This window comes from Ixodes scapularis, unplaced genomic scaffold (assembly GCF_016920785.2).
Source record: "Ixodes scapularis isolate PalLabHiFi unplaced genomic scaffold, ASM1692078v2 PGA_scaffold7__128_contigs__length_106722199, whole genome shotgun sequence".
NCBI lineage: Eukaryota > Metazoa > Arthropoda > Arachnida > Ixodida > Ixodidae > Ixodes > Ixodes scapularis.
In genome coordinates, this window is record NW_024609882.1 from 3059950 (window position 1) to 3083997 (window position 24048).

The 24048-nt window shown below is 47.3% G+C and overlaps 1 protein-coding gene across 2 annotated transcripts in view; it reads left to right on the forward strand.

Annotated features, from left to right (window-relative positions):
- Nucleotides 1-24048, forward strand: part of LOC8028919 — a 168809-nt gene that overhangs the window by 121645 nt on the left and 23116 nt on the right. Inside the window, exons 5-7 of one of the 2 annotated variants that reach the window (XM_029990686.4) lie at nucleotides 7389-7547; nucleotides 12007-12208; nucleotides 18671-18855. In XM_029990686.4, the coding sequence (XP_029846546.1) occupies nucleotides 7389-7547; nucleotides 12007-12208; nucleotides 18671-18855 (546 nt within the window). The remainder of the gene's footprint in view (nucleotides 1-7388; nucleotides 7548-12006; nucleotides 12209-18670; nucleotides 18856-24048) is intronic. The other variant, XM_029990687.4, reaches the window with a different exon arrangement.

Below are 24048 nucleotides of genomic sequence, written 5' to 3' on the forward strand. Positions count from 1 at the left end.
AACCTGCTTTCTTGCGTGCACACGCGTTGCTGAAAATTGCGTACGCGTCTTGCCGTCAATCGAAAAAAGCGGACATTAATGCGAACGATGAAAACAGCCTTCGAGGATCCACTAGATCGCATCACTCCGTTTCGCACGCAGTCTAAACAGAAAGGAGGCGTTTCTAAGAAGTTGCATTTGCACCGGTCTGATGACATGCATGCACTGATGAGTTTTGGATGAACCCGTCTTGACGAGTTATCTTCTCGCGTCTTTCGGATCGCGGTTTTGAATGAACGACGGTTTCAGGGCATAAAGGGACTCTCTGTTAACGATATGTTGTATTCGCGTTTTATGGCAGTAGTAGGTTTGAGGAATAGGGGTCAGCTCTCATCGCGTTCACGCCCATGATTCATTCAACTTTTCAATCTCTGCATGAGCAGACTGACCTCACCAGCCAGTTTTGCTACGCCACCGCTGCCGCGATACATGGAGTGAACCTTAAGGCCGGTTCAGACACTTGCGTTTTAGTGCGTTTGACTGCGCTGCGTCGAGTGCGGAAAGCTAGTCACCGGCACATCTGTGCTTCGTATGAAGCGTGGAATCCAATCCAAGTAATCATCTTGGCACGCGATATAAGAAGCAGGGATGTCCTGGTTTCTCGCTGCCGCAACGCAGTCAAACGCAGTCAAACGCAACTGTCTGAACCAGGCTTAAGTCTTTTGGCACGTGCGACAACCCCGCAGCGGGTCTGCGCGTGTGGAACACGAGACGGCACGAGCAGTCCCGTGCAGTGCTGCCTGGCTCCTCTGAACTAAAGTTATGGCGGCGTCACGTATGCATCGAAACATAGCCTCCTCTGTACACACAAATCCTGGCAGTTCGACAACGGAGCCATAGAATCCCCCGGTCGCAGATTTGAAGCGCGAGGATCTGGTAGCACAGAGCATCAAACTGCCATTTCTCGGGGACCCTGGATGTTAGCGCACATCTTTTGCAGCGGCGAGGACCCGCAACACACTTGTTCGCTCGTGGGAAGTGCGTTTCGGTGTCCCGCCGCAGCGGGGCGCCAGTCACGTGGCTCCCCTCTCGCCCGTTGTCTGCCGTTCCACCTTTTCCATTTTGGCGGCCGGTTCTCGTGGTGATTTGCCAGGTTTTGTCAGTACATAGGAGGCTATGATCGAACACTTGGTGAGATCGGTTTATTTAAAGTACATCGCTCAACGATTGCACATACCTACTCGGCTTTATGGACCCATTGGATTATCAAAGTTATTTTTGCTACTGTTATCGAGAGAGGTAGAAAATAAAATAAAGGTAATGTTTATCGCTGTCCAACCAAACGAAGCGACATTTCAGTAAGTACCGGAAACGTTGGATTAAAAAAAAAATATGTGCAAGACAAACTGACACAAAAATACCCCACCAAGCTTGCAAAAGCATACGAGAGGTCCTACGAACCATTCTATTAATATCGACGGAAGTGTTTTTGCAGACATGCAAGAGTACTTTTTCCCTGCTGCGTTTGATTCCGTCTTCTACAATTTCGGCTTCAGGAAGGAGTGAACACGTATCTCAAATATCTATTGTTCTCCTCGGGGACACCTACGAAACCACCGTATCGGCCGCGAAACACGGCAATCAACGCGGTGGAAAGTCTCCAAGCTTGACCAGTTAATCAAGCGTTGCCCTTCCGCCGAAGCGAGGCCAAGTAGCGCTTTCCGAAAACGCACTAAAAACCGCCAATTATCCAAAAAAAAAAAAAAAAATCTTTTTTTCTTGCTTTGGGTAGGCGTGTTTAAACAGTATTGATTACTAAAGTGTGGCGAGGGAATTCACTTAAAAGCGAAAACTTCACTCGAAGCCCCGATATCGAGTATGGAGGCAAAAACCTGACAGGGTAGTTGAAGGTCTTACGATTTCTTAGTCTTTATTTGTTTTTTTTTCTTTCAGACAGAATCCTAAGAAGTGCGAAAGGCAAACCTGGCGATGGGCTGATCCCTTAATGTACCCACATGTTGATAAATCGAGAAAAAACAAATCCACCTGAAAGTTACCAACTCAAATAAAGTAACCAAGCACCCCCCCCCCCCCCAAAAAAAAAAAAAAAAAAATCCAGATAATTTTTTTAGAGCTTGTGACTTACTTTCTAAAGTTTCCCAACGGCCGACCTTATGGTAATAAATTCCGACATACTCAGCATCGTATTCCGCACCAGTGGTATTGATGGGAAATGCGAAAACAAAAGTGAACTAAAAACAACAAGACATAATCACACAGATGGAAGACCTCCAGTGAAAAAAAAAAAAAAGAAGTCTGAATCGCTGGTGCAGAAGATCTCGATTGCACTGGGCTCGTAATCGTCCAACCGTTAATCATTCCCTGGGGCCTGAGGGCCGAAAGGGTGACGGGGCTGAAAAACCAAAACACACAATAAACATTAAATACAAAAATAAAAGCAAAAAGAAAGATGTCCGGAGGAAGCAAGCTGCCCCCACCACGATCGTCCTTGGAACTCCAGTACGGGTCGTCGTCACTCCAAATTATCAGAGTTGTTGAACTGCTCACGTGTACCATGCGTACCGTGGGTACCGTGCGCTACATCGTGTATAGTCAACCATGATGATACTGGTACCCGGAGTGTGATAGTACACACCACTTTAGAGCGCACGCGAGACTGAATTTCAGGGGGAGGGTGTGATAATGTAGCCCCGGACTTTCGTTATTACCGACGTGTGACTATAGGCGTAGTTTTACTGCGCAGCTTCGTGTTATCGCTGGTCTGCATCGGCCACTGGGTAATGGACATTCACTCTCGAAGTTTGGGGTTATTCTTTGCCTGGCCCTCTCCTCATCAGACGGTGGTGTCGATTTCGCGGGCTTCCAAGATTTACCTTTTGAGGAGTTTCATGGTGTGGTGGGAACATTTCAAGATCATCTCGAGCTTGTGCGCGTGCTGAAAGACGGGGTCACACTGCTTATAGACGTTTTCCGCTTACTCTCGTCCCCGGCTGCCAAGAAGGCCCATCCGGTATGGGCGACGAAAAAATATTAAAACGCTTCAACCTGCAAATAGTAAAAAAAAAAATAGAGGGGAGACAAAACGAGAATGGGCGACGGTTACGCTTATCTCCTAAATGCATTCTATTAACGTGGCGACGGAAAAACAATTTTTTCGCCCATACTGGAAGTGACGATATTTCAAGATGGCGGTACTCTTGTGAAAAAGGTCTATACATCGTGCCAAAAGACAGTCTGCAAACACATTCGAACGGCAGTCACCACGAGATCCGTGCTTCGAATGCCGCATGGCAACGAGTTGAAGGAGAAACTTGTCGCGGGGCATTCGAAGCACGGATATCGCGGTGACTGATCTCCGCAGACTGTCATTTCTATGATGTATAAGCAGTGTGACCCCGGCCAACGTGCCCCGGCCTATCAACACCGAAACGATTGAAGAACAGTTTGAGCAGAATGAACACCGGCGTAATAACTCGTAGGAAGCTGAAGAACGAATTGGGGTAACAACGATTCGCGACTCCAGCGACCTACAGGGGACGCCACTATCGGGCAAATATGGCGGTCTAAAATAGGTCGTGCCGTGCCATGTGCCAGCTCAACGCACAACGCTGGGGCATCAGCGACCGGGCATTAGACTTAGAATTGTTTGCCCCGCTTTTTATCATCCACGTTTCGAACCTGCGGAGATGTGTTGTCATGAGGCGAGCTTCCATAGGCTTCACTTTCTTCAAGGAAGCGACGTAAGGACTGCCTTCTGTCCAACCAGCGCCAGCGCTACAACGTGAGCGCTGCATCTGAACAGGCAGTTTTCCACGAAAGTGTCCGAACGAAAATTGATTCAACGAACTGGATGGATGGATGGATGGATGAATACGGCTGAGCCCTTTGGATCGGGTGGCGCCACCTGGCGCTGCTGTGTGGCTCCACCGAATCGTAGCATCGGCTGCGGTCGGGCTGAAGGCCGTACTTTCGACTGCTTACGACCGTGTGCCTTAAAATCTTTCATAGATTTCTCGCGATGGATGGATAAATGGATGAATTCTAACGGCCGTAGCTTTTATAACGGGAGGTAGCTTGCGCCATCTAGCCTAGAATACAGAAGTGATATGTTTCCGTGCCGCCTATTTCCTTACGACGAAGGAACACGCGGGCACCATCTATTGGGTGACCGTGGAACACCTGGCATTTCTGTATATTTTTTTCCTTGTTTTCGCGCATCATTTGTTTGTCTGTTTTGACTCGAAAAATCTTTAGCGATGTTATAAACGACCGTTTCTCTATGATAGTACCTACACCTCATCTAGGAAAATTTTGCTGTATTTGATAATAAAATACAGCAAAGCCTTCTCGCTATTGAAATGCAGTTACAGGGTCATCTCAAAGATGTCGCCGCTTGTCAGCGCGCTCTCTCGTCGTAAGAGATCGCAAGAATTCGGTCGCAAGCAAACGGAAGTGTGTGAACGAGTCTTTGAAGTGAAACGAAGTATAGAGTGTGGCTTCAGATGACCCGAACTTCCGGCGAACAGCGCATGTATTCTACGCTCGATCCGTGAGAACAACATTGCGGTGACACCGTCAAGGGGTCGTCCCCCCGTCTCGCGAGACGACATCACGACGACGTCTCGGCACAATGGGTCCTCGTGGCCTAATTGTCGGCCCGATTCTCTCACGCGCGTACAAAAGAAAAAAGAAAAAGAGCGGACCGGAACAACTTAGCACGCAACTCAATCACGCGGTCAACCGGCCTGTCTTGAATCGCGCAAACTGAATCAGATGTTGTTTGCGCCTTTGTGGTGACCCGCTGCGTGCGAGTCCCAGATCCAACCAATACCACACGTGAGAGGAGGCCTGTCACTTTCCCGGTCCAAAACGTCATCACTAGTGGATCCACGCAGCGCCACCTAGATTCCGTCAGCGTTGCCTCCAGCGCATCCTGCAGCGTCTTTTAACGGGCGCAGTTCTCTAGAACGCGGCGACGCCAAGAAGGACGCGTCTACCCTTATGGGTCTTCTCTTACCGCGCTTCAGCGTGTCCGCCATTTGGGGCGGGTCCACTAGTGATGACGTCACACGCGAGCCTCGTCCTCTAGGTGGTATTGATCGAACACACCGATTGTTCTTCCGAGGAAGAATTGACGTCACGTTAATGCACCGTGCACCCTTATTGTGTATAGAGTAACCACTTCGATGGAGTAGAAATACCACTTGGAAGATCGATTGCACGCACTCGGTTAGAATATAGAGTTTTAGTTGAGGGGCGAAGCTCCGGATTGCGGGCCTGGCGGGCGCGTGCTCAATCCATGTTTCAAAGTGACGACACAAGCTCCAGATAGCGAAGCAAAGCTCTATTGTGCACGCTCTACTAAAACGCTCTAATGTATGTATCGCGTTATCGTAATATGGTGACCGTTACCGCCGTGACGAACCAGGCCCGGAACGTACCGTGAAAAAACATTTCAGCCAACCGTAATCTTGCTCAACTCTGTAAAAAAAGAAAGAAAAAGAAAGAAATGGTAATGGTAGAAGTCCATCGCGCCGCGGTTTATTTGCCGCATACGTTCACGGTTCTGTTCCGGCACGGCTGAAACGGCAATACTCCGACGTTACGTTGAAGCGTTTTACTTGTTCTTGCTCTCGTTTTGCTCGTACAGCTCGATGTTAATTGTCAAATGTCACAACCTTTACTTAAGTCAATGCTGCGCATAGCGTGCCAGGCAGTAGCCCGTCAGAACAGCTAGTCACAATGAACAGTGATCTGTTTGGGCTGCTGAAATTAACTACTATATATGGGTAGCGTTTTTTTTAAAATATTAATTAAGTCGGAGAGTAGCCTGAAGAACATGTATAAGATACCTGTGGAACTAGGAAATCGCGAAGATTGAAGCTAGCTTCGAACTGTCAGGTATGTAAGACAACGTAACAAGACAATGGCACTCCCAAATTTTGATATTTTATTTTTGTTTATTTATTGTTAATAGACACGTTGGAAATTCATGAAGCGTGTTTCCCAAGATCGATTTCCTGCGCAAATGTTAAAGCGCTCGAGCGTCTCTGACAATCCATTCTTTATATCTATAGCAACTCCATTACCGGGGATTGCTCAGTGGCGCGCCTTCGGATGACATAGTGCCGTTTCCACGTCGAAACATCAATTCTCGAGAGTGCTACAGCTCCCGTTTTATGCGTCCTTCGGTGTTCAGCCCGCAAAAGTTTCGATAGGAGGCCGGTGGACAACGCCAGGTTGATTGCTGGCGTCCAATAGGTGACCGTGAACGAGAGCCAAACTGACCAACGCTCCCATTCCAGCGCGCTCAGATTAGTTTAGAAGCTGGGTACTCTCCAAATGACATTTTCGAAAAAGAGTATAAAGCAGCGCATGAAGAAAATGTGAAAGTCAGCCCCTCCCTTCTATTTGCAAGCCGTCAAGAGCGGGGCAGTAGACTTATTAACGGGCTGAGCGGTATTAATTTTGTAGATATCAGAGTGTTTATGCAGTCCCGTGCGACCTACGGCACGCAAGCCACCAATAAATATAATGATTTCAAAATAAGGTTCGAACGAAATAAAGCTTATTATAAAATTATTGTAGGATATCAGAATAATACTACTGGAATATCAAGCTCTTCATTTTATTCTTTTTATTTTATCTTCGTTTTTGTTTTGCTTGTTTCTTGTTCATACACCAAGAGCAGTTCGTGAAAGCTTTTAACTAATTACATTATCACCAATCTAGGTCACTTAGTGCCGGTTGTTGGCAAAAGTTCCATTCTTTTAGGAGTATTTCACGCTAAGCAGGTTTCGAAGTTAGTTTTCAATGCGTGTAAAAGTTTATGCTACAGGTTGCGTAGAACTCTAGGTTGCAATACAAATGTGTTTTACACTGAAATACTCTATCCGTCAATTTTGACTGAGAAACTTTATTGAGCTTATATCACGGTCAAAATATCAGTTAAGCAGGATATGTACGCCACTCTACTTTGGTACGTCGCCGTATTCTTGTAAATGTCTGGCAAGCCGCATTTCAAATATCCCGTTTACGCACTGAGTAAAGTGCTTTGAACACAGTATCCGCAAACACAAGATATTACTGGCGTTGGAGATGGGGTATATAAAGCGTGTTCAAAATAAACTTTGCAGCTGAGTTTGAGACGTTGCCTCCTCTTTTACTACCTTCTGTTGTGTTCTCTTTCTGCCCCAGTCTCAGGTTTACAATCATGTTCAACTTACACCAGCTCGCCTGCACTCTGACTATTTTTTATAAAACATATTTCAACCAAAGCAAAAAAAAAAAAAAAAAGATGTATAGTTGGTATTTATGGAAGCCACTTAAATGAAGAGCCTAATGCAAACCGCTGACCGAGAGTGACTTTGTCGTTTCGCTCGCTGCAGGGCGTCAAAATCAAGATGGACGACGCCGGGAACATCATGCTCAAGCGCGTGAGCAAAAGCAACGTCTACGTCAAAGAAATCTCGGGCGGTGACAACAGCAGCGTCTCCTCGGAGATCATCCGCAACAACGGACTTCTGGAGCTCGAGAAGCCTGTCAAGGTAGGCGCCCGGACTACGCGCATCCTAATCACCCGTTGGACGCCGCAAGGTCCCGCGGGGACCTTCGAAGAGGTCTCTGGGTCAATGAAACGAGGCATTCCCCAGAACGCTCGGTGACAGACGAACACCTTTCGAAAAACGAGACGCACAGTCGGTCGACGGTCAGCAGGGGGGGGGGGGGGGGGACAAGGTCTCAACGATGTTCTCTGAGCCCCTTGTCTCCCGAGTTGTCAGGCCTGCTTCGTTTCTTTCGCGAAAGATCTCAGAGAGCCCGTAGCCTCTGTCTGTCATTTAGCTCACCGCGAAAAACGTCGTGTAGGCTTAAAGCAGCGCAATCAACCTGTCATCGTAATTTTAATGGGAACAACGCATAATAAGCAAATTATGTTGTCGAGAATACGGTACCTAAGCACCCAACGCAATTGCAATAAAAAAAAACGAAAAACAAAAGACGTGGTGCTTTGTTGTAGCACATGATGACGGGACCATCTGCATGAGCGCCTCAAGCATGTTGCGCAGCATGTTTGCCTCACACATATGTGTGCTTTGAGCATGTCTAAAGACAATTTTCGTGTGACCAGTATGGACCAGCGTACAAGGAAGAAACGTACGCTTCAGCCAGAGTCTGCAGTTTGTCCTTTGTATATTAGCACCGCGGGCCCCCATGATACGGGCTGTCACCGTTCCGCGGTGCCAGGGCCCTCCGGAGCCAATAAAGATTACTATTACTATTGCTAGCAATGGAACCGCTACTGCGAACGGGGGGCGATACCTGGACACGTTTTTGTCTCGCTTTCGCCCAAAAGTAAAAGCATATATTTTGTGGAGGTTGTAAGCTTTATTGAGCGTACACGATTAATCTACAAATTAGAGATGCAGTATGTAATGCTTTACAACCGTTTTCGTTCTTTTGATTACTTTTGGACAAACATAGGGAGTCGAGAAATTGAGTGACTCGTACAAACACAATAAAAAAGAAAAAAAAAAGAATTGCAAGCGGCGAAGGAGCTAGTAGCTTGTTAGAAAGCATCATAATCTAAACCCTGAGATAAGGAGAAATGAAATAATAGACAAAACGATTTTGTGTCGCCTTGTTTCGTTATTTCATGTCTCCTTGTCTCAGGTTTAAATTATGAAGGTAATGAAATCGTGTAAAGGACAGTCTTTTCGCGTACCCCTAATCAGGTAAATTATTTGAAACAAACACGGAGGTTGGATATCGTATCGCACGTCTTACTTGCTATTTTTGCTATCACCAGCTGTCGACAGATATACACACCAAAGGAAGCATTTAGTATTATGGGGCGATTATGTTGCGTGTAATGGCTGTTGGGTATCGTACTAGCTTCCATTATGGTATCGCAGCCGTAATACCACCAAAGCTTGGAGCTGGAGGATTCGACTGAGAGAAGTAGCCTTTAGTTCTAACCTTCCATCAGTTGTTTGAAATTTGCGTAGCATATCTTCGCACCTACCTTTGAGCCTTACGAATACTATAAGTTTGTAGATCAATCACAAATAAGCGGGAGTGTTTGTTTCCACATCTTTTGATGTGGCGTACCGTTGCCCCCGCAGAACTCGCCACTCTTTACGAATTTCTTACCCGCGAACCAAGCGGAAATTTAAAGTACACAACCGCAGTCAAATCAAACGTTACGCATTCTAAGGACAACAAGGAAAGAGTTGCATTCCCCCGGTCGTGCCTTTTCAACTTAACACGGGAAAAGAATCAGATTATCCCGCTCTGGCATCTTCCGCTGGAGCCGTACAAGATCGGGGCGTATTACGCGGTGGCGGCTTCATTAGCGTTGACAAGAAAAACGATCCGACTTGGCTTTCAGCGTTCGTAAAGATCAGCAAAAGGGAACGCAATGGCTGTATGGGCATGCGGACGATGCTTCTATAGGATCCACCCCAAAAGAATGCGCCATCTGATTTCCACGTACGGTCTGCGTACAAACGCGCGCCCAAGAAAGTTCATAGCTCTCGGGCGAACTATCACCGTAGAAGTTTAGGCGCCGCTTTCTAAGATGGATCGGCTTTCACTGGTCCGTTAGATTCGCCGACACGATTAGCGGTCTATGATCTGTTCCCTCTCTGCAACTTCCCTGCGGACAAGCTTCGCTTATGCTCCGTTTCACCTTAGAGGACGGACCGCGGCAGGAGCTACGAAACATCTCAGCCGATCCGCGGCGCTGCGAATGTGTCAGGTGACAAGGTGTTCGGGGCGTGGCTGCGCCCCGATGGAAGGTCACGTGACAGCTTGCCCAGCATGTGATTGGCTACGGTAGCGCGTAGCGTCCTGGGCGCTCCGTTTAAAGTGAAACGGAGCATATCTGTTCATCCGTTTCGAAATGAAAAAAAGACAACGGGTCTGATGATTGCTTCCGGCAAGGCAATGTCCCGTACCTTCGCGATGTTGTTAAATGGGGGGCAGTGCCCGGATGAGCTGGTGGTTGTTGCAGTGTTTGGATCATGAACATGAAGACTATACAATACTAGCACTGATCGAATTTGTTGGGTTTTTGCTCATACAACGCAGGTTTAAAAAATTGTAGTTGTGCGCATTTAGTTTTATTTGAACGGTTGGTGAATGCGTACTTTAAATATGCCGCATTTTGTGTTTAATAAGAAAATTTTAAGTAATCAATAATGATGGTGACGCCTGAAGCAATAATACTGCGACATTCGGTGTAGAAACTACAATGTGGTCTGATATCTTGTAACCTGCCGTAACCACTGAAACAACCTGGTTCAGTTTCTGAAGCACCCGGTGGAGCACTTAACGTTGATTTTTGTACGAAGAAGTTCGCAAGAGCTGAAAATGGCAGGTTTAGGTTCTTTCCGAAACGAAAATACTTCCGGTTTCAAATGGAGCGTGACTCCCCCCCTGTTTACCAGTTGGTTGACCCTCCCCTCGCGCATATTTTTTGCAACCTCTACAGCAGCAAAGTCGTACACGTGCGCAGGCAAGAAATAATAGGATAGCGAAAGGAGAAGAAAAACACGGACAGTCCCCGAGTGCTGATTCCAGAGATGGCAATTTCAAAGCAGAGCACGCTCAAGAAAGATGATCATCGCGTTTTCCGTACACGAGACGACAAAACGCCCGGAATGTTTTTTTTATAATTTTTTTTTTTATTTTACTGAATTGAACGCCTGATTCGACGTCCCTTCTTTTCGGAAAGCCCTTTGATTCGCAGTTCGCGATTTCCACCGTGAAACCCTAGAACCGTGCCAAAGGGGGTAACCATAGGGCGACCCGCTGGCTCCGAAACCTGGTTTTACATACAAGAGTTTTTCTTTTCTTTTTTGGTTGCTGCTAATATATTTTTTTTCTGTTTTTAACCGCAGCGGCTCGCATATCAGCAGAAAGGAAACTGTTGCCCGACTCTGAAACCGAGGCTTCGTAATAGCGGACGTGTTTGAATCGATTACGGCGTTGGCCGTGCAGGCAAAGTCGGCGTATGACAAAAGGAAAGACCGCGTCAAGGGAGTTGGTTGCCCTCGTATGGCAACACGAGAAACTGGACCGTGCTTTCGGCGGCACTTTGTTCGGATCGAGGCTGAGTTAAAATAGGTGCGTACGCCCAGCCCGGATCCAGAAAGCGCGAGGCGACGGTACTCACCAACGCAGCCGTCACACTGCCCTATACATCATACAAAAAACACTCTGCATACACTTCGTCCTCGCTTTCTTCGTCCTCGTTTTTTGAGGCGTTCATCCCCACCGTGAAAACTTCACACCGAGGTATTTCACGGAAAAAACAGATGAAGCTCACAACCGATCTCAACAGTTTCACACTACTGTTCTCTCAACGTCTGCCCTACGCAATTATTTCGCGTCAGTTTGTGATTGGCCCACTGTACTTTCTTATTGCTTCTTATAGAGATTGTGTTGTATATTGTGTCTTACCTTGCATTGTGGTTTATATACGTACATTTGTCTCCGTAGTGCAAGTATGTTCATCCTATTTTTTGAGTAAATTGATCACTTATTACTCTTTGCTCTTGAACTGCATCACCAATAAACGAATGATCTTCAAAACTCTGTGACCACCCTACTGAATTTCAGAATGAAACTGGTGGTAATAGAAGGTAAATAAACTACCGAGTGATTCAGCTTAAATATGTTTTGCAGATTGCGTTGACATGATCCAGAATGAGCAGATATTGTGACCACCCTACTAAAGCTCAGAATGAAACTGGTAGTAATAGTAAATAAATAAACTACCGAGTGATTCAGCTTAAATATGTTTTGCAGATTGCGTTGATATGATTCAGAAGGAGCAGATGTAGATAGGGTAGATGCTATTTTGGACACCTTGATTTCCTGGCGAAAAACATTTGGTACTCCACGAGAAGGCCGGCATTTGAGGGCTCAAATGTTTCCACGTGTCAGAAACCTTGCCTCCTTCTTTTCCCTGACATTCCCCGTGGTCGCGTTTTCCTGTTCCAGTTCTTCGAGATGAAGAAGTTCCAACAGAACGTGGCCCGCGAGCTGAAGCGGGCCTACCCTGACCGCAGACACCTCGAGGCGCAGTGCATCAGCTGCGTCAGTTTCGTCAAGGACAGCCCGGAGCTCCTGGACTGTTCCTGCTGGGTCATGGTCATCAACATTGTCGCCTTAGACATGCTCAAGTCAAAGCTGCCTCCCCCGAGTGAGTACGCCCTCCGGAATATCTTTCAGTTCCATTTGAAAAAGAAAGTAAAAGAGAACTGCTCAAGTAAAAGAAAAATCCCGATGATAGGAAGCGAGTTCAAGAGGATCGATTAGGGACAGTGACATGGCTCCTACCGCAATGTGGTTTGCTGATCCGCTAGAGATATTATTCTATTATTACATCTGTCGTGACAATTTGTTTTCATGTCAAATATATCAAAACTACATCTGCCGACTAATTTTCAATAACAATTTTGGGGCTATGATATTAAAAAGGCAGAATAAACTTTACAAAAACAGTTTTCCCAGGACGCTGGAGATGAGTTAACAAAACAATGTGGGAGTTCGGGTATCAGCCCCTTCATTCAGCTACAAGACACACGCACCAACAGCCTTGGGATTTCTTCTTTGCCGTTGTTTTCTTCCGCCCTAGACAATGATATCGGGAATGTTATGGCTAACCCCCAGCCAACGCCTCGTCGTTGCCGCCGCCATTAGACACAGTTGCATAAAAATAAGTCACGAAACAATTTTGGCCGACGCCTCTCGTCTACTACACTCGTACACGGAAGCTGCGACGAATTTTTTCGCAACGACCACACACCCACGTGACATGGCTGCATTCGCCACGCCGCCTTTTCCCCCCACAGATGGTGAGACTCTTGTTCCATTTGACTCAGATCAAAATAAAAGATATCCCACGCGTCTCTAGCAATGTGAAATTGGGATCAATTAAACCAAGCCAAGTATTATTCAAACATAAATTCCCATGAAACAAAAAATATATCCTTTCATTTTGGCTAATCGTTTCTTGAGCAGATGATTGTCTCAGCAAGTGCGATAACGATTTGTCAAAGCCAAGCGGCAACCTTGAAGCAAGTTAAATTAACCGAACGACCAGGGAGCTGCGAGGCGCCAAGTAACCACGACTTTGATAAGAAACAAAAAAAAAAAAAAAAAAAAATATACCGATTGGGAAGATAAGGTAATCACCACCTTTTAATTTCGAGAGACAATAATAAAAAAAAGAAAAGAAACAGCAGTAATCTGGCGGAAATGACTCACACGCAGCAAAAGCAACAGAAAACTCTCACCCGAAACGCAACGATAGACCCAGCGCGGCTATTAAATCTGTATCGAGTCTCAACTGGAACCGATCTCGAGTTACTTGCAAAGATGGGAACCAAGAGGAATAACAAAAAGGGGGTTAAAATTGAGACCCCCGAAACCCAGTCACTGACTGCCCCGACGCGAAGCGACGGCAGAATCCTACAGACCCCTAATAACAGGGCGCATTCAGCTCCAAAGACGACGCAGAAGGGTAAAATAAGAAAAATAAAATAAGAGAAAAAAGGACAATAAAAAAAATGGGGGGGGGGGGGGTAACTGAAAGTGGAATTAGACGCCTGTCCAGAGAGAGGCACACGCAGCAGCAAGCAAAACACGCACACTTTTGGCTTCTAGAAGCAGCAGCTCCAGAACTTCTGGTAGGATGTCAGTTACCCCGGAGGCGGTTGCCGCCAGCGGATGGCTCTCGGTTCGTGCATTAATCGGACCGGACGAGATCGACATCTCGGCTGTATTGGGTAGCCGGGGCTTTTGTTCCCCCCACCACCTCCTGGTACCACTGGTTCCGTGCCCCCTCTCCCTCGTCGACTTCTACGGCCCGTCGGCCTGGTCTGCAATCATGACGCGCCTTCTTGAAGACGTCAGATCGCTTGGCGTTGCTCCGGCCTTCGCGAGCCGGCGGTCGCCCTGGGCGGAAGGCGTGACCGCTGCTACACATTCTCAACTTTCTCTCTGGGTCCTCGGACGAGTCACGAGGTTCCGCCGTCATCGTCCGGGAGGAGACAGCGCTGGTTTCGTTCTGGGCACGACCAATGCCACCTACAAGACAAGGCCTGCATCTGTCGCACACTGACGTCATCTTTAGTGGATCTGCGCGGCGCCTCCTAGCTCGCGTCAGCGTCGCCGCCGGCGCTTTGTGCAGTGTCTCACAAGGAGCCCGACGCTAGAACGCGTCTGCCGCTGTGCGGTGACTCTCACCGAGGTTCAGCCGGTTTGCCGCTTTGTACGGGTCGGGGGTCCACCAAAGATGACGTCATGCGCAGGCCTTGTCATTTTAGGTGGTTTTGGCGCGACGACGCCGTTCAGGCTCATCAAAGTTTCGTGGTGAAGATTTTTTTTTCCCCTTAATATCCTGTCCTATCGACTTTGTAAGTTCAAAAGTGATTAAAGGGGACGGGTCAGTGGTGTTCTTGCTGTCGCCGGCACCTCAGACCAGTGTCAGTGTTTCGATCTAGTTAGTAACTAGAATCGATGTTAACACCTTCGTTCGGCTGTCTAGTGTTGTAAAAATAAAATCAAAAAGGCGCGTGAGAAAGCGACAGGGGTGAAGCATTCGGGGAGGAATTTAGCGTGTGGATTTTTTTTTAGGCGGTCTTCGTGTTTGTTTGTGCTCCGCTGTATCTTTCATGTCGTTAGTAAACGCAGGGTCTTGGAGCTTGATCTAGTTATATTGAAAAAGAGGACCTCTATTAAAAATAAGAATAAATAAATTAAAAAAAAAAAATGATCGGTGCATTCCGAAAGGTAATTATTGCACGCTCTGTCACGTGTCAAAATTTAGGCAATTCATCATTTACGTTCCGCAACTTTTTGTTTTACTCTTTTTGATAGGGCGGGCGCCAGTCTATCAGACATCGTGTTCATCAAGTCCGTGCCACTAGCACAGCACTACCGCAAAACGCCGTAACGCGTGGAAAAAAAAAATACCCCTCTCTTTTTTATTTAAGCATTTATTTTGACATGGTTTGAGATATCGGGGCAAAGTAAACATGGCAAATTAAAAAAAAGACCAAATGGAAGCTGCGTATTGTGTAATAAACGTGCCCTTTCATTCTAAACGTGGGAACTCGGGCGAGCGGCTCAGAAAAAACACACCCAAAGCTGGAAGCTGTGGGCCAAAATAGGAACCAGCAGAAAACCCCATTCTCACCTTCAAAATATTATATATACCTTACTACTGGCGAGCTATCAAAATACAAAAGTGCCTTTTCCAGTTTTTTTTTTTTCCTATAACAGATAAAACGCCAGAAACAACCAAAGCAACCTTTACACACGATTGCTTCGCAAAGCTAGCTTTTGCACCGCTTGCCACGTTCTGTACGTCCAAGACGTGTAGCGGTGAGTTTGCCGTTTCTGTCGTTTTGGTTGCCACGAAAGCAAATCTGTGGAACAGCATAATGAGAAACAGCGCAAAAGCGTTCAACCAACCAGCCCAGAAAAGTATCCTGTTACTGTGGAACAGCCTTGAGCGTTCGGCTGCATTTGTTTTCTAAACTAGTGCTTCGCTTTTTGAACACGAGGTTCAGCCCAGATTTGACCTAGCCTTCGGCTACATCAGCCGAGTAATGCATCAGAAACACAAACAAATAATGTAAGTTGTTAATGCCTCTATGGGTTTACTTCTTCATTTGGCCGCTAGGGCTGCCCCCAATACCTTACTGTTTAATTTGCGAAAAAAAAATAATAAAGATGTCGCCTTTGTTTTCAAAGTGAACTTCCATTTCGTATGCGCGAACATCATGTCATCAGATATAGGAGCCCGTAAGGCATTATTCGGGCAACAAACTAGATGAGCAAATCGAACACACTCCGCGCATTGAGCATATGAAACATTCGGAGCACCACCAATGCTACAAATGGAACCGACGAAACGCGAAGGCGGGGTGTAACCGCTGGGTGTTGTTCAGTTTCTTCTCGCCGGACCGTTGCGAAATTGAACAAGGCGGACACCCGATTGGTATTCTGGGCGTGTCGTGTACACGCCATACAGACGGTCACTCCCACGGAACTCCCCGCGGGCTGCTCGGAGTGTCGCGATAAATGTACCCACGCTCGCGAGCATTTTTTCGAGTCGTCTAATGGCCTATTCCAGCCGTGGCACTCCAGCTCCGTTACAACGGGCAAAGAAATGTTTGTGCTAGAATTTGACACAGAGCCCCCCCTTACTTCGTAAGTCGTTTTTTGGCGCCGATTTACTTCGTCCAAAGCGGAACCGAAATATGTGTATTCCCTCGCAGTGAAGAATTTCCCAGCTAATACATAAATCAGAAGAAAAACATACAAAAGAAAGTATTAGTAAATGATGTAAAGGCTGTATTGCTGTAAATATATGATCGCAATAACGTGCACTTAATACCTACGAGAACAACTGACAAATGCCACGTGAATATGCTTCGCGATATTGTTACCATGGTGTTTTGTATTCGATTCAATCCAGTTTTGTTTACATCATGTTATGGAAAGGGAGACAGACCAAAAACCTACTCGACATAGTTTGGCACGTGTCAAAAGAGCATTATCAGGCAACACTGTTAAGATCGTCTACGTTATTGTTTGAAACAGGTAGACTTCCCACTTTACTAGCATTGTTAATTACAGCCTCCGCATTCTAAGAAGAAAACAAATCGTCGATTTCATGTTTGCGCTAAACGTGCCAACAAATAAAGTCTGAGTTCGCTTCTCGTTTTATTTTATTTGAACCTTCGTTATTAGCTGGGATCCATCCTTTGTGTGCCATGATTGGCTGCCTCCGTATTCCCGCAGGGAAGTGAACTCGCTACCTTTATACAGTGTGTTCTCGAGCCTTATGTGGGCGTAAAATAAAATTGAATAAATAAACCAATAAACTGACTGCATTGAAACATTCAAGAAAGGTGTATTTAGGTGGGGCATTTATCATACTCAAATTATAAAAGTGTAGGTGTTGGCGAAATAAAATAAAGCCTAAAACAATCCTGCTTTTTCTTGTGCACAAGGTGGAAGGCTGCAAAATTCGTCTGATTGGTGCTCCCACTCATTGACGGTACGGCACACACGCTCGAATCTGTTGCATCTGCTTTAGGGTGTTCCTCTCAAAAAAGCTTTGACGTTTTTTTTTTTTTTTTTTTTTTTTTTTTTATGTTGTGCCATCTGTGAGGAAGGAGCAGCTTCAACCAGATGATTTATTACCGTTTTACTCCCCTTTTTTTCAGAGAAAAAGAGATTTTTTAAGCTTATCTTTTTTTTCTTAAAATCTACATTCATACATGTTGAGTATGCAAAATGCACCGCCTTTGCGAAAAGTTTCAATGCACTCTGTTTATTGGTTTATTTACCCGAACTTTTTTACACCCGAATGGAGCTTGAGAACATTATGTAGAGTGAGGACTCAATCTTCATCCCTGCCCTTTTTGATTCGATAGATGAGCATTGTACCGCCGTGCGGTCGTGTAATCATTGTACTGCATAACGTACGTTAAAAAACCCAGGCCTGCGGTATTGCACTGGCTAAATTTTTTATCCGCAGCGGAGGCACCAGGGTGGGGTTGCTAGGGTCAGCGTCTTGATGTAACCGTATAGGCTCTGCTTGCAGAGCCAGAGCATCGCGTTCCTGTTCTTTGCGCTGCCAAATCCGTATTGGCGAAGAAGCCGCCACATACGGCGAGCTGAATTCAACCTTCATAAGGGAAAGCGACCTTACAGGCGCCGAGTTTCGGCGGAGCATGTTTCTCGCTATGCGCTTGCGAAATATACATCCTACAATAGAATCGAACGAACTGTAAGGTTGCTTTTGACCATTGAACTTCATATGTAACCACTGGAGGCTGTATAACTGCGTTGTTTAATAAAGCGACCCATGTTTTAAAACATGTTTCCAAAGTTTGGAAAGAAGACGACACGGAGGACCGTCGCGTTGCTCGAGTCTGCGACGCTCGCGGAGAGATACGCGACCGGCACATCCGGGCACCTCGGACCAGACAACAAAACGCAGCTACGGCTTGCAAAAGCAGGACGTTTTTTGTTGTTTTTTTTTGGCTACCACGTCCTACCGAGAGCATAAAAAAAAAAAATAGGAGGCAACAGACGGGACGACGGCGAACGCGCGGCGTGTTGCCGCACTATATCTTCTCGATTCCGCGCGCTGCAGCTCGCCGCTTCACAGTAACGCCATCCGCGCCTCCGAGTATCCTGCAGAAGCGACGGTCGCTTCCGGCAGTTCGGCCTTGGATCCAACATGGCCGCCCTGAAAACACCATTGCGATACTCTGCTCCGCAAGCGGAGCATATATACTACCCAGCGTCTTAGCGTAGAGTGTGTGAATTAAAGTCTGTCTGGCCTGCAGTGCACGAGCGTTTGAGACTCGACTTCTCATGCAACTTCACTCGTGTGCTATCGTTGGCAGTGTTTTCTTTCACACAGCCCCAGCTGAGATGCTTTTAGCAAGCTGTCCCAGACATTCATAAGGGAAAACCAATTGCGCACTATATAAACAAAGACGCAATTTAGTTTCAAAAGGTCCAAGACACTGGGAATTCTATTTCCTAGGTCACCTCCCAGGAAAAGTGACAGAGCTCTGACACAATACTAATCCATGACATAAAATCTTATCGTTTTTCTTTCTTTTCGCCGCAGTGTCCAAGCGACAGAGCGCGCCGAATCTGATGAGCGTGTTCGAGAGATCCAGGATAGCAATGGAAGAGGACCCGTACAGCCTGCCCGGGGCCACGCCCAGGGGGCAGCAGCAGCAGCAGCCCGCCAAGGAGACCAGGCCACCCAAACTTCCGCCCAGGGACTTGCCAAGAGTGAGCGTGCCAAGGGTCAGTCAGTTGTCTCTCAAAGAGCCACAGCTGAAGTATCCCCCCCCCCCCCCCCCCTTTCCATCTCGCCGGAATCAGCCTGGTCTAGACTGGTTGCGATCTCCGACAAACTTAATTTACTTGCGTATTTTTTTGTCAAATGCCTTGGACGCCTGTATAGATCATCACATTCGTATTTTATACGGCACGAATGAACGAAAACAGAAGCGTACACGTGCAGATATATCTCTTTCATCTTTGTCACCCTGTGAAGACTTTCCGCTTCCTTGACCGTAGTTCAACCAATATGAAAAGAGCTGTAGTCGATGACAGGTCAAGAGTTCAGGGGCAGCTCCTCCCACCTCTTTCCACTTTAGCAGAGCGAATGTTGGAGAGGAGGCGACCTTCTTTCCAGCGTTCGCTCTGCTAAAGCGGAGAGAGGTCAGGGAGCTTCCCCTAAACCCTTTGCCCGTTACCGACTAAGGATCTCTGGTGTCAGACATTGCTGAACAGGTGGTAAGACGGAAAGCTTAAGATAGTGCTTTGAAACAATGAAACGTTAGTACCTTTCGCTCTCATAGAAGGAACGAATTGATGTTTAGGTTTCTACATAATGTTGTCCAGGGACCAAGAGAGATATTCTCCGTGGCACGAAATACTACACCTGTTATCAAGATAAATTCCATGTGCACGTAATAGTTTGCTCCGCAACAAATTTTGAACACTTCAAGATAAACTTTGGACATGGGTCAATAAGCAAGGCCTAGCTTTTCTGTTGCTGAATTGCTGTTCTGGCTTAATCGATAGGTGCCTTACTATCCACTCGTGTACGAGCGGAAATTACGCAAAAAAGACGACGTATTTCACGGCCCTAACTGCCGCGGGCGGGAGTCACGCAGACACGTTAGATCAAGTCGACCTCTTTCGAACATCTCCGACCAGAAGCTAAAGGTCAGCCACGCTTCGCCGCACAGAGTAGCTTCTTCAGCCGAAAGCAGAGGGAACCAGGTCAAAAACAGAACGACCGGAAACTCAAGACGCCAGCTCAATCCCTTCTCTCGCACGATCGGTTTCGTGTCCTATCTCGCCGAACCGAAGAAGCTATACCTCCTAGAAAACCAGGCCGGTTCCTTTCCCCCCACAGACGTCATCACTAGTGGATCCACGTGGCGACGTTAGACTATGGTGAATGGAGCTATACGCGTCTCTGACTGGTGTGCTTACCGCGTCCTAAGAAGTGGTCCTTCGATTTTTGTCCGATGACGTCATAAAAGTGTCACGTTGTCGCCGGCCGTGGTCCTGGTGGTCTCACAGTAGTAATGTTGGTTATGGCAGACGCCTGTTATTTTACAGGTCATCTCCAGCTTGGCAATATACGGAGGCTTCAGCAGCCACGAATTGGGACGCCGCGACAGCAACTACACACGCGTTCTTTTTCCAGAGCTTCTACGTCTAAACGCCAGGATCGTGACATTCGACAGCATGTCACTTGGGTTTTCGTCACGTAATTTGTCGCCGCTTCGGGTTCACTTTTGATGCATTGGCGGAATGCGGAGATCAAGTTGTCTGCTTATTGCACAGGGGCGGCGGTCACGTCAGAACGATGCCGAGTTCTGAATGACTTTGGTTCTAGGACAGTGGGTATACCTCGAAGCAAGCTGCCTTAAGGTCTACCCACTGTCCTGCAGTCAGTGCCAATCAGAGCTCGGCACTCTGACGACACCACAACTCCCGCAAAAGAAGCCGACAAACTCGCGTTGCGCATAGGACGCTGAAATATGCCAATCAGGGACGCGTTCCAGGCAACGTAGTCAAACGTGCTCGTCTGGGGCTTTGCGGCGTACTTTTGCCAAGCTTCAGCGTGTTTGCCGCCGGGGACGCGCCGAAGATCCACTAACGATGACGTCATTCGCAAGCCTTGCCTTCTAGCTGGTTATTGACCGAGGGCAGTCAAATAATCGTCGTCCCCTCGTGCAAAGGAAAACCAACACGGAGATCATCCTCGTCGTAGATTCGAGCATTACCGAGCGGCGGCGTCTTCTTCGCCGGCCGATTGCTCGCTTCCGGAATCGAGCGCGGTCAGCGACAATTTCACAGCGCGTGAAAGTGAGAGTAAGTTGGTCGTCGTCGGCCACCGGCCGCCGGTGCTGCGGTCAGCCGGTGTCCCCGACGTGCTCTCGCCCGCGCGGAAGACGAGGCGGCTTTGGCCGCTCGGCTCCAAAGATCTGGGTCGCCGCGGCGAAACTGCCAAGGACTGCTCATTGTTTCGTGTTGGGCATTGTTTTGCGGAGTCGTTTCTCTGAGGCGGGCCAAACGAGCTCGTTCCTGGACGGCAAGCTCCCGGTCCCTGCACACGATTGTGCTCGGGCGGGAGAGGGCCACCGCCGGCGAGCTTGGCGCGGACGCGAACGATAATGCCGCATATTATGCTCCCGGACAAGTCGGTAGATTGGAATATCATGTTTTCTCTTTCACGGGTATTGTTCTCGAATGAATGTTTTAGGGAGTAAACTTAAGCGGGCGCACATCGAGAGCTGCCCGATATTGACAAATACAGGCGTAGACTGCGAAGAAGGTCAGTCGGTGGACGTACACACGGGGGTAACCCAGGGAACATAGGCTATGTAGAGCTTAGCAATATTTCCGCAACAGTCCTTGGCACAGAACGTTTCTACATAAACAAGCATTGAAACGAACAACTGTAAAATTCTATGAAACACAAACTCGACTTTGTACCTCAATAAGTGCATCAAAGTGGCTTCCACTCGATTACCGTTAGTTAAAGACATTAAAAAGGTATCACACGCCACTTCACGTCTTGTGAATATTCTTGCGTAATAACTAGTTATTTTTTAATGATCAAGCCTCAAACGTCTAATCAAATACTCGGATTATACTTTGTACTTGTAATGCTAAAATAGAAGCGCTTGCCGGTAATGTCATGGTACAGAACAACTAATTATGCGTACAAAAATGACACCGCCCCTAAAAAGACACAGGCGTGTATTTGCTCTAGGGATCCAGACGTTTCAGTCCCTTTCTATTACATTAGTTTCAGTCAGGATTCCTTGCGCACGTACGCAACTTGTTCGCAGAAGGGGGGCACGCACTGCTTCGATGTCGGGTCGGTGATTCAACATCGACAAATCCATTCACAGATTACATACAGCGTTCCGCGGCATTCAGTAGGACGTAACCCCTCTCGTCGTAACAACAATGCAGGGGGTCCCGCGCGAGTCGGACAAATAGCTTTCCGATCGGACCTGTCGCAATTTGGAGGGCGGTCGCGTGTTCGGCTGCGCGCACATCGCAATCCGAACCCTGTACAACGTTCCTGTTCTTCGTTCAGGTAACCGCGTATTAGCGACCTCGTTATGCTTCCTCTCAGATAAAAACAAACAAACAAACAAAACAAAGCAAAGGACGCCAAGCCGCTTCGTTTTACGGAAGGGAGTGACGTAACGGTACGGGCGAATCACGAGGCGCGGTTAAGTTAGCGTTTAATGGTTGCCTCGTCGTTGCATTCGAGAAAGCGAGATGCAGCATGGGCGATTAGCGATCCTCGTTGTCGATTCCGAACGACGTTCGAGACGTTGTTGGCCCACGTCTCGACGTAATGGATAGCGGTACCGATGCTGCTGGGGCAAGGACACCCGTGGCGGTTGTTACATGACATACGGCGAATCGGGATGGCGTAATACGGTCGCGCTCGAACGAACGAACGTCCACTTTCCATACAGACGTTATTTTAACTTGCCGCGAGATTAACAGACACAAGGCAAACGTGGAATATGTTATTGTCGTTACAGTCACTGGCAGTCCAGGAGCAGCGTTCACACTGCTAATACGTCATACAAAAGATTTTCTGGAGGCAAGTTCCGGGCACACAAAGTTATGAGGCAAACACGCCTCCAACATTAGTCGATAGGGATGCCAAAGAACGAAGCAACAAAGTTAAACATACGGTTTTTAAGCTGTCAGTGACAATAACCATGCTACGCCTTATTGGCTGAGAATCAAGAAGAGTTTCAATCTATTGTCTTTTTTCGAGCCGTTATTATTATTATCTTTTATTCTTTTTTTTTTTTTTTTGATCGTGTGTCAAAATTATTTATCCCGACAGGCGTGTTCGTATTATACGTTGACAGCTCTTACTAACACCTTCGGCGACGGATGTGAGAATAAAATCATGGATAAGTCAACGCCGCAGGCACACTTTGACAACAATATAAGGACCACTCGGCGAGCTGGGACGCCTCGCAATCGAAGCTGTTATTCGCCCATTAGGCGTCGGGGACGGGCTTCTTTCCGACAAGTCGCCCCCTTAAACACAGTGTCTATTGCGGAGCAAAAGGCAGAGAGACCCCTTCAAACGGCCGTCAAGCTTTGACTCCTCCAATCCTACGCGCTCCACCAATCAATGTCCGCCGAGAAACTTCACTTTCACTGACCCAAAACGTAGCGGTATATCTGTCGCCTCGAGCCACCGACAAAACGAAAGCAACAAAACCAAAAACGAAACTGCCAAGGCGCCATCTCATTGACCTCAACCGGCATCACACAGTCAGACACATTTCTTTTAGATTATGTTTGTACGTCGGCGGTATACGCCCAAAGGGCACAAATCGCGCTAAATACCGCGGTCTTTCTCGCTTATCAGACCGCCCTACGGGTTGTATCGATAGATTACGGCAATAAAACAAAAACTAAAAACCAACCGGGTCAACCTTCCTTGAGACACATGCCGTTCCTAGACAGGGCGGCTCGATAGCACGCGCTCAGTCGAGGAAATGGAGCCCGCACACCCTTTGAATTTACAATCTTAGCCGCCCATTAAGTTCCCCCCAAGCGATGACATTTGAACGAGATGTCGAGCGCAGATGTTGCGCTCATTCAGGGGGGGGGGGGGGGGGGGGGGTACCCGGTGCGTTTAGGTTTGTCGCGGGCGTTCTTTTTTTTGTTTTTGAAACCGAAGCTATTCTTCCCGGTCAATGCGTTAAGTCGAAGCGTGTGATAGCGGTTCAGGCATGTTTATGAATCCCCGGAAGACTTTGAGTTTCTGTATTCATCGTGGCTTACGTGAAATGAGGATTTCCTCGGCACGGATGCATAGAAATGGGAACGCGTAGTCCACCCGAAACCCTGGAGGCAGTCTGCACCAAAAGAAAGCGGAAAACATGTCCGAGTGTTTACTCACAAAATACAAACCGATCC